Source organism: Dendrobium catenatum, unplaced genomic scaffold (assembly GCF_001605985.2).
Source record: "Dendrobium catenatum unplaced genomic scaffold, ASM160598v2 fragScaff_scaffold_621, whole genome shotgun sequence".
Lineage (NCBI taxonomy): Eukaryota > Viridiplantae > Streptophyta > Magnoliopsida > Asparagales > Orchidaceae > Dendrobium > Dendrobium catenatum.
The window spans coordinates 29,721,284-29,732,109 of NW_021319083.1; the positions used below are offsets into that span (position 1 = coordinate 29,721,284).

Below are 10,826 nucleotides of genomic sequence, written 5' to 3' on the forward strand. Positions count from 1 at the left end.
CACATATTCAACTTATCTTTAATGATTTTTTGAATTGGGATATAAAGAGACTTTAGTTGGAGGTGATTACTCATATTGATTATGATTCTAGTATTCTAACTTAGATGATTATACTACCATCTTTACAAGAAAGGATTCAAGAACCTCATAAGTTAGATATATAATATCTAAAGTTGATTGATTAGATCAAGTTTGATAAGAAATCTAAACTACGAGCATCTATTTCTAATATTATCTTTTAAATGAATAGATTATGAGTTCCTATTTTCTAAGATTTGAGCAAGAGATTTTAAACAAGGTATATTATTATAGCTATATATTCATCCAAGAGGAAGCATAATGTATAATGATAAGAAAGGTATGTTCTAGTGGCTTTGACTAGAAAAGAATTTAATAGATTTTATTTCAAAATGTGAAGTCTATCTATTAGAGATAGCAAAACATTATTGATTGGAAGGATTTATGTAGTCGTTGCATATTTCATAGCAAAAATGGGAAGACGTGATTTTAAATTTTGCTATGAGTTTTCTTAGGTTGAGATAGGGCCATGGTGCCATCTAGGTTGTGGTAAATGGTGTGACAAAGTCTACTCATAATGTTATGATGCAATGATCAAATTGAATAGACAATTGGCATAGTTATATATGCATGAAATCATCAATCTACTTTGGATATTCAAGGTGATCATTTCTGACAGAGATGATAAGTTTACCACTAAAATATATAGAGGTATTCAATAAGGTTTAAGCATAATTTTACATTTCAATACAATTTTTCATCATCATACTAATAAAAAAACTAAGAGGACTAATATATTTTAGTTTTTTTTGGTAATTAGGAAGATCACATTCCTCTAATTGAGTTTTCTTACCATAATAGCTTTTAGTCAAGTATAGTTATGGCCCTCTAAAAAGCTATGTATGGTAAGCAATACATAACCCCTTTGTCTTGGATAGAGGAAGATAAAAGAAATATTATAGGGACAACTTTGGTTGATGACGCTACAAAAAATATTCATTTGAGGATGGGTAGATTGAAAACTATGTAGATATGTAGAATATGTATTAGGATTTGAAGAACTGAACATTAGAGTTTCTTGTGGAGACTTTTGATATGCAAACATCAAGCCAAAGAAAGGTATCAACAAGTTTGGGAAAGAAGAAAAGTTGAGTCAAAGATACATTGGACTATTTAAAGTTATTAAAATAATTGAAAGATATTCCTACATGTTATAATTGTCTGATCGCATGTCTAACCGTCATAATATGTTTCATATGTCGGTTCTAAGGAGATAGGTACTTGATTCAAAAAATTGTCTATATGTTGAAGACATTGTGGTATGTTTGTCTGAGTTATAGAGAGGAATTAGAGAGTATTTTAGCTTATGATATTACAAAGATAAGAAACAAACAAATTTAAATGATTAAAGTTTGAGAAAAAAATTAGAATAAAAGAGAAGCTATTAGAGAGGAGTTTCTAATGAAGAAATTATATCCTAATCTGTTCCAATGATCTAAGTTATAAAATATTGAGGAAGATATTTGTTTGAGTAAGGGAGATTTATGACACCTCCAAAATCAATTTATAATTCTACCCATTTTGCCACAATCTTAAAGAGGTGATGAGCTAAGTCTCTGCATTTAAATGCATCTAAATGTGTTTGAAAATATTTTGTGTGCGTATAAGAGCCTGCATGCATTCTATAATGGGTCCCAATAGTCTATTTACTTATTTGAAAAATCTAAAAATTTTATCTCGTGGGGCGCTACGGTGTTGCGGTTGGTAGCTTCATAGTGCTAGCTCTAAGAGAAATCTAAAATTAATTCAGTGCTATGACGTATATAGGGTGCGACAACACCGTGGGCTTTCTAAGGGAGTTACTACATGGAATTGTGATGCTATGAAAAATTTTAATAATTAAAATATAAGAATTTACTATACGTTTCCATTTGATCCAATAGGGGAAGCTACACCAGTGGTTTTGCAAAATATAAGAATATGATGGTACAATTAAATCTTCAAAATAATATTCTAGATAATATATTATAATTTAGTTATATTCTAAAAAGTTGCTAAGTAGTATATTTTACTACCACCTGTTAAAGCATCTTGTTAAATTCTAAAATAAGTTTATTTTTATTTCTTTTACTGTAATATAATAAATTATATGCTTATCTCATTGAAATGTGTGATTCTAAGGAGATAAGATGTGTGTAGATGAAGCTATGTTTTAGTGATATGTACATTCTATTATAGTGCTATATTTTGGGAAACGATAATCCGCAATGTGGTTATAAAATCTCATTTATACAACAATAACTACGTGCATGGCTTGCAATGTTGGTTAGACAATTGTGGTTGAAGGACAATGGTCGAGCATTGGTGGGGTGGTGAAAGGATCGTAGTAGTGTTACATTATTTGAAGGTTTGATGGTTATGGATAGGCGAAAATGATCCTAGGGTAGCCTAACAGCAATAGTCAAGTAGTGAATTATCAATAGCTTTCGGGTGATGGTCGATTGGCTCCATTCAGTTACTGGCCTCATGATGGAAAATGGGAAGTGATTTGAATTTAATGGTTTGGTGGCAATAGTTTTGTCGTGTTTTGATGTCACTGGTTGAGGCGTTGTCCTGATGGTGGTGGTTGGCCGATGGCCTAACAATAGTGGATGGATAGTGGGCCAATGGATATATATAGTTGGGTCTTGACCCAATGACAATAGATGGGTGATTTCCCGATAACGACGATGGGTGGTGGGCTGACGATTATGATTCGACAATAGACAAGAGAGGTATTGAAGCATTAGGCTGATGATATCAATCAAGTGATGAGCTAATGGTGGTAGAGGGACAAAAAGCTATTGTTGATGGATAGGAGATGGCTAAATTGTAGTAGTCTAATGGTGGACAAATGTTTGTTTTTGGGCATTCACTCAATGGCAATGGTCGGTGGTGGTTTTATGGAAGTGGCCAGGCTATGGCCAGATGGGGGTGGTCGGGTTGAACATGGAGCTTTTACAAACCTCTGAGCTCTCTCCAATCTCCCATCCCCTCCATTCACATAAATAGGAGATGTCTATTTTTAGTTTGGGATTGAGACTCTTACCAAATACTCTAAATCCAAAAACACTTCATTATGTGTTACTTAATTTTTCACTCAATCAATTATCATTTTTAAGCATTAAAGAGCCCTAATTATGTCATAATTAACCATCTTAGGCTTGTTAGACTCCTCTCATAGAGATGCTAAATATTATGAGAAGCCTACAAGATTTAGAAAATATTTGATTGTCTAATTAATATCCCAAAGCTTCAAAATATAGTTTATTTAAGTGCTTGATCTTTGCTTGGATCAATTCACTTTTAATGTCCATGGATTTTTCTCATGGAGATGTTCAATTTCAAAATATGTTTTGCTAAAATCGGAGTTGCAATGATCCAAAAGTTAATTAAAAAAAAAAATTAATTCAAATATATATTCTCCTCATCCACTTCTTCTTTGTGTTTGTCAAATGGCGGCGTATCAATTCTATTAGTGTGAAGTTTCTTCAAATGCATGCTTTAATAATGACGACTAGTAAAATATCTCGAAATTTAATTTAATTAAAATTTTTGCGGTCCTAATCTAAGACAAATTGGAGCTCTATCGGATAATTTATTGGTGTACGGGAAAAGGCCGTCTTCCAACGTAACAGAGAGTGAAAAATGGGCATATATATATATATATATATATTTATACTGTATCTAAATATCGTTTTAAATGTCCATTAAGCCGCTTAAACTACGCTAAGACGTATGATGTTAAATTTGAATACGGGGTGGCACGTTGGTGGCCACACAACGAACAGGACGTGAGTGCGACGATCCTGAACAAATTGATAACCCCAGTCATTAGAAGAACCACTGATAATCTTACAGCTGTGCAAAATTGCCCATTTACGAAGTCTAACAGTGGATCCTTCCGCATCAACTTTTCTCAAATTTTAATGATCCCATGAATTAAAAAAAATTGCAAGTTCACGCTTTATTTCTCATTCAAACCCTAAACCGAAAATGAGCACTTGCTTACGCATTACAGCATGCTTAAGTGCTATAAATGGTAGGCTAAGGAGACGATATAATATATCTTCTCAGCAAAAAAAGAGGGGAGTGGGAGAGAAAGATACAGAGCATTAATGGAGCCTAATAATGTCGATGGGAGGGAGATAGGAAGGGAGACTGCTCCTGGTAAGGGAAGCAATAGAGTGTTTTCAATAGAAGATGGTGGTACAGTAGCTAGGAATTCAGCCACCGAAGACGAAAAGGTAAAAAATCCTAAGGAATTGTATGTGGAGGAACTCTTTCCTCTTCAGTCCTTAATCTCTTGAGAAACTGATAATTTTCTTCTATGTATAGACAGCTGCATGGAAGAAGTTTTTGAAGCACTTAGGGCCTGGTTTTCTTGTCTCGTTGGCTTATTTAGACCCTGGAAACTGTAATTAGCTTCTCAATAGTTATATCTAGCTTTCTATAATTACGCCATTTTTAAATAAGATTATTGTATATGGGACACTGCTAATAATGATCGAAATATGGAACAGTGGAGACTGACTTGCAGGCAGGGGCTAATCATAAATATGAGGTTAGTGGTTTCAGAGTGATTCATTAAGTTTGATTTTTAAAGGAAAAGTTTTGATTAAGTTGATTAGAAAACGGGAACTAACCCATAACTGTATACAGCTACTATGGGTTATTTTGATTGGACTAGCCTTCGCGCTCATAATTCAATCACTGGCTGCAAATCTTGGAGTAACAACAGGTGACAGTACTATTCAACCAAGTAGCAACAACAAAAGTTTTATTATTGATTTTGAGGATAAAAAAAATTAAGATGAGAATATCTTGACAGAATTTTGACAATGATAAATCTTAGAATACTTAAATATTTTTTGAAATATGTGCAATATAACTACTTACATATTTCAAATCATTTCAGAGCAAATCAAAAAATTTAAAAATGATTATGATCCATTTTTAATTAGAGAATTCTAATAATAATTTTTTTATTGAAGAACATAAAAAAGATATAACAAAAGTAATTATTTTAAATTATACATGTATCTGACTAAACTAACTTACAGGGACACTCATCTTCTAAATTATAATAGATGCTTAACATTAATATAATTGTAGTAAAAGAAGCTGATCATTAAAATCACGTGACTGAAATTGCCAATTGTATTTTTCTGATAATGAAGGAAAACATCTGGCTGAATTATGCAAGGCTGAATACCCCATGTTTGTCAAATACTGCTTATGGCTACTTGCAGAGGCTGCAGTAATTGCTGCAGATATCCCCGAAGGTGATTCATCTCTCTCTCTCTCTCTCTCTGTATATATATATATATATATATATGAGTTATTTGTTGTTAATGGTTTTTTCTTATATAAACGTGCAGTTATTGGAACTGCATTCGCTTTAAATATACTGTTTAAGATACCAGTGTGGGCCGGCGTTCTTATGACTGGGTGTAGCACTCTACTGCTGCTTGGATTGCAGAGATTTGGGGTTAGTGTGATTTAACTAATCATCTAAATGACATAAAACGGTATCAAGGTTGCATTTGTTTTCTGTCAGCGTGAAAATTTGTTTTAGAGAGTAGTACTTTTTTTTAATCATTTTATGTGCAAATTAAATAATAATTTTTGTAGAGAATTTGATAGAATTTTTGTTGATTTATTCCAACATTGATATCATAAAAAAGAATTAAATCTGCCGTATGCGAAATATTACTCAATAAATTTTGACAGCATTTTTTTTTTTGAAATAAAAGATTATATTCATTCTAATTTGTCGGCTTAGCCACTTGGTTTTGCTTGCCATCTTTGCCGTGCAAAACTTGAAATCTTTTGTAAAATTTGAAACAGACAAAAAATATTAAGAAGGAAACAAGCATAGAACAGACAAAGGAACTCATTTTATTAATATTTTAGAAATCCCTGACAGTTTATTTCATCTTAAATTTATTATGGGAAACTCCTCCCTATAGCTTCTTACCAAGCACAATCAACATGAAAAGTGATTAAATAATTATGTAATTTAAACGTTTTGATATGTGAATAAAATATATACACAGGTGAGAAAGCTGGAACTTCTGGTATCTGTACTTGTGTTTATTTTGGCTGGTTGCTATTTTGGTGAAATGAGCTATGTCAAACCTCCTGCATCTGAGGTTATGAAGGGGCTTTTCGTGCCAAGGCTCAAAGGAAACGGTGCCACGGCTGATGCAATTGCTCTTCTTGGAGCTCTTATTATGCCGTAAGTTATATCTATTAAATAACTGTAAAACTAGTCTAGGCAGAAAAAAAAAATTAAGAAAAAATACCAAAGGTAAAACTTATTTTACCTTTATTTAGATCAAATAAAAGTTAGAGAAAAATAAGAAAATTCAATGAAGATGTACTCATAGATTTGAAAATTATAGCTTTCTTTTTGTTAATTTACTTCAGCTCAAATTCCGGTAGCCAAATATAATGGCCTGATTGGCTTCCTTCTTTGAAATTAATTGCTAAGAATTATCACCTAATTGTGAATAACAGGCATAATCTTTTCCTTCACTCTGCCTTGGTGCTCTCTAGAAAGACTCCAGCCTCTGTGAAAGGAATAAATGTGAGTATCAAATTATATTTCTCATTTTTTTATTTGGGGCAATTGCATACATATATAACATTTATTTTTTATCTATTTATTTTAATTTTTAAATTTTATCTAAATATTAAAATTTATAAATTTTTTTTTTTCATTTTTCTCTGCCATAAATAATAAATATGAGTTTCATAATTAGATAATATTTGAATGATAAGTGCTTTTTTTTTGGAAAATTTACATACATACCACTTTATAACATCCTATTTACATATCTAACACCTAAAACTTTAATATTACATGCATACCACCTTATATTATTTTAATATCAAATATACCACTTATATTTCTTTCCTACCACTCATATATTTCATTTCTACCACTCATATTTGATATGAAAATGAACGGGCAGTATAATGGAGCCTATAATGTCGAAGGGAGGGAGATAGGAAGGGAGACTGCTCCTGTAAGGGAAGCAATAGAGTGTTTTCAATAGAAGATGGTGGTACAGAAGCCTAGGAATTCAGCCACCGAAGACGAAAAGGTAAAAAATCCTAAGGAATTAGTTGTGGAGGAACTCTTTCTCTTCAGTCCTTAATCTCTTAGAACTGATAATTTTCTTCTATGTAAGACAGCTGCATGGAAGAAGTTTTGAAGCACTTAGGGCCTGGTTTTCTTGTCTCGTTGGCTTTATTAGACCCTGGAAACTGTAATTAGCTTCTCAATAGTTATATCTAGCTTTCTATAATTAGTCCATTTTTAAATAGAATTATTGTATATGGGACACTGCAATAATGATCGAAATATGGAACAGTGGAGACTGCTGCAGGCAGGGGCTTAATCATAAATATGGGTTAGTGGTTTCAGAGTGATTCATTAAGTTTGATTTTTAAAGAAAAGTTTTGATTAAGTTGATTAGAAAACGGGAACTAACCCATAACTGTATACAGCTACTATGGGTTATTTTGATTGGACTAGCCTTCGCGCTCATAATTCAATCACTGGCCTGCAAATCTTGGAGTAACAACAGTGACATACTATTCAACCAAGTAGCACAACAAAAGTTTTATCATTGATTTGAAGATAAAAAAAATTAAGATGAGAATATCTTGACAGAATTTTGACAATGATAAATCTTAGAATACTTAAAATATTTTTGAAATATGTGCAATATAAACTACTTACATATTTCAAATCATTTCAGAGCAAATCAAAAAATTTAAAAATGATTATGATCCATTTTTAATTAGAGAATTCTAATAATTAATTTTTATTATTGAAGAAACATAAAAAAGATATAACAAAGTAATTATTTAAATTATACATGTATCTGACTAAACTAACTTACAGGGACACTCATCTTCTAAATTATAATAGATGCTTAACATTAATATAATTGATAAGACTGTCTTAAAACCACGTGACTGAAATTGCCAATTGTATTTTTCTGATAATGAAGGAAAACATCTGGTGAATTATGCAAGGCTGAATACCCCATGTTGTCAAATACTGCTTATGGCTACTTGCAGAGGCTGCAGTAATTGCTGCAGATATCCCCGAAGTGATTCATCTCTCTCTCTCTCTCTCTCTCTCTCTCTCTCTCTCTCTCTCTCTCTCTTCTCTCTTCTCTATATATATGAGTTATTTGTTGTTAATGGTTTTTTTCTATATAAACGTGCAGTTATTGGAAACTGCATTCGCTTTAAATATACTGTTTAAGATACCAGTGTGGCCGGCGTTCTTATGACTGGGTGTAGCACTCTACTGCTGCTTGGATTGCAGAGATTTGGGTTAGTGTGATTTAACTAATCATCTAAATGACATAAAACGTATCAAGGTTGCATTTGTTTTCTGTCAGCGTGAAAATTTTTTTAGAGAGTAGTAATTTTTTTAATCATTTTATGTGCAAATTAAATAATAATTTTTGTAGAGAATTGATAGAATTTTTGTTGATTTATTCAACATTGATATCATTAAAAAAATTAAATCTGCCGTATGCGAAATATTACTCAATAAATTTTGACAGCATTTTTTTTTTGAAATAAAAGATTATATTCATTCTAATTTGTCGCTTAGCCACTTGTTTTGCTTCCATCTTTGCCGTGCAAAACTTGAAATCTTTTGTAAAATTGAAACAGACAAAAAAAATTAAGAAGGAAACAAGCAGAACAGACAAAGGAACTCATTTTATTAATATTTTAGAAATCCCTGAGTTTATTTCATCTTAAATTTATTATGGGAAACTCCTCCCTATAGTTCTTACCAAGCACAATCAACATGAAAAGTGATTAAATAATTATGTAATTTAACGTTTTATATGTGAATAAATATATACACAGGTGAGAAAGCTGGAACTTCTGGTATCTGTACTTGTGTTTATTTGGCTGGTTGCTATTTTGGTGAAATGAGCTATGTCAAACCTCCTGCATCTGAGGTTATGAAGGGCTTTCGTGCCAAGGCTCAAAGGAAACGGTGCACGGCTGATGCAAGTTGCTCTTCTTGAGCTCTATTATGCCGTAAGTTTATATCTATTAAATAACGTAAAACTAGTCTAGGCAGAAAAAAAATTAAGAAAAAATACCAAAGGTAAAACTTTATTTTACTTTATTTAGATCAAATAAAAGTTAGAGAAAAATAAGAAAATTCAATGAAGATGTACTCATAGATTTGAAAATTATAGCTTTCTTTTTGTTAATTTACTTCAGCTCAATTCCGGTAGCCAAATATAATGGCTGATTGCTTCCTTCTTTGAAATTAATTGCTAAGACTTATCACCTATTGTGAATCAGGCATAATCTTTTCTTCACTTGCCTTGGTGCTCTCTAGAAAGACTCCAGCCTCTGTGAAAGGCATAAATGTGAGTTATCAAATTAATATTTCTCCATTTTTTATTTGGGAGCAATTGCATACATATATAACATTTATTTTTTATCTATTTATTTTAATTTTTTAATTTATTCTAAATATTTAAAATTTTATATTTTTTTTTCATTTTTCTCTGTCATATAATAATAAATATGAGTTTCATAATTAGATAATATTTGAAATGATAAGTGTTTTTTTTTGCTGAAATATTTACATTCCAAAGATATACCAGTCTCATCAGACTATCACAGGAATTTTGTACGCTTCGCTTATATTATTAGACAAAATGATTTCCTTAAGGTGTAACGTGGGGTAGATGCCACTGGTGACAAGCTGGCCCTGTAAAATTAAATAAATAATGAATAAAGAAAAAAATCTGCAGAACATAACCTGTGAATGAATAAATAGGCAAGTAATACATTCTAAAAAGAATTATTAATATCTCATGACATTTTAATATAAATTATACTAGAATGAGTATAAAAAATTAATTTAGATACTAATTATTTTATTTATTAAAAAAATTAAAGTCCATTAATTTTATAAGAAATGAATAATTATAAATCCATCTTCATATATAATTTATATGAGACAATTATTATCATACCTGAAAAGGACTATAAGCACCATTGCTTAGTCAAAATTTATAATAGTTATGTCTTTGATATTATCCCAAATGGACAAAAATAATTTATCATTTAAGGCTTCATTGAAACAAATTGACAAAACAAGAAGAATCTTTTATAGTATCAAAATTGTTCGAAAATGATTTCTTTTATATATATATATAAATATATATGAGATTTTTCTCATTATCATTTCCTATCATTTTATAAAATCTTAAAACTCAAAACAATATTATTTATTATGATTTTCTACGGAAGAATTATATAGAATGAATTTTGTTAATCTTGTAATGATTTGATTATTAATAAGACATGTAAGAAACAGAGATGGACAAATGAAAATGCCCAATTAAAAAGTTTGAACTTACAGATATACTTTATCAAATAAATTTATTCAACATGTAGGATCACGACAAATCATAATTATAATTACTGGGAAAGATACTAAAATTTATTTTATTTTGTCTATCCACTAGAGTGCATGCAGGTACTTCTTCATCGAGAGTGGAATAGCATTATTTGTCGCGTTACTCATCAACATTGCTGTTGTTTCTGTTTCGGGAACTGTATGTTATGCTAATAATCTCTCTTCAGAAGAAGCTAATCAATGTGGAAACCTAACCCTAGACTCTGCTTCCTTCTTACTCAAGGTTGAAACCCTTTTCTATATCTCTTTTGTTTTTCTCTTAGACTTCGTTTGGAAAGGCTTT

At 31.1% G+C, this 10,826-nt stretch overlaps 1 protein-coding gene across 2 annotated transcripts in view; it reads left to right on the top strand.

The window, feature by feature from the left end:
- Positions 1 to 4,141: 4,141 nt before the first annotated feature.
- The window catches only part of LOC110108003 (metal transporter Nramp5), an 11,073-nt gene continuing 4,388 nt past the window's right edge, over positions 4,142 to 10,826 (top strand). Inside the window, exons 1-9 of one of the 2 annotated variants that reach the window (XM_028695294.1) lie at positions 4,142 to 4,304; positions 4,396 to 4,474; positions 4,581 to 4,621; positions 4,720 to 4,798; positions 5,238 to 5,342; positions 5,439 to 5,548; positions 6,117 to 6,298; positions 6,580 to 6,649; positions 10,593 to 10,766. In XM_028695294.1, the coding sequence (XP_028551127.1) occupies positions 4,176 to 4,304; positions 4,396 to 4,474; positions 4,581 to 4,621; positions 4,720 to 4,798; positions 5,238 to 5,342; positions 5,439 to 5,548; positions 6,117 to 6,298; positions 6,580 to 6,649; positions 10,593 to 10,766 (969 nt within the window). In that variant the 5' untranslated portion in view covers positions 4,142 to 4,175. The remainder of the gene's footprint in view (positions 4,305 to 4,395; positions 4,475 to 4,580; positions 4,622 to 4,719; positions 4,799 to 5,237; positions 5,343 to 5,438; positions 5,549 to 6,116; positions 6,299 to 6,579; positions 6,650 to 10,592; positions 10,767 to 10,826) is intronic. The other variant, XM_020838585.2, reaches the window with a different exon arrangement.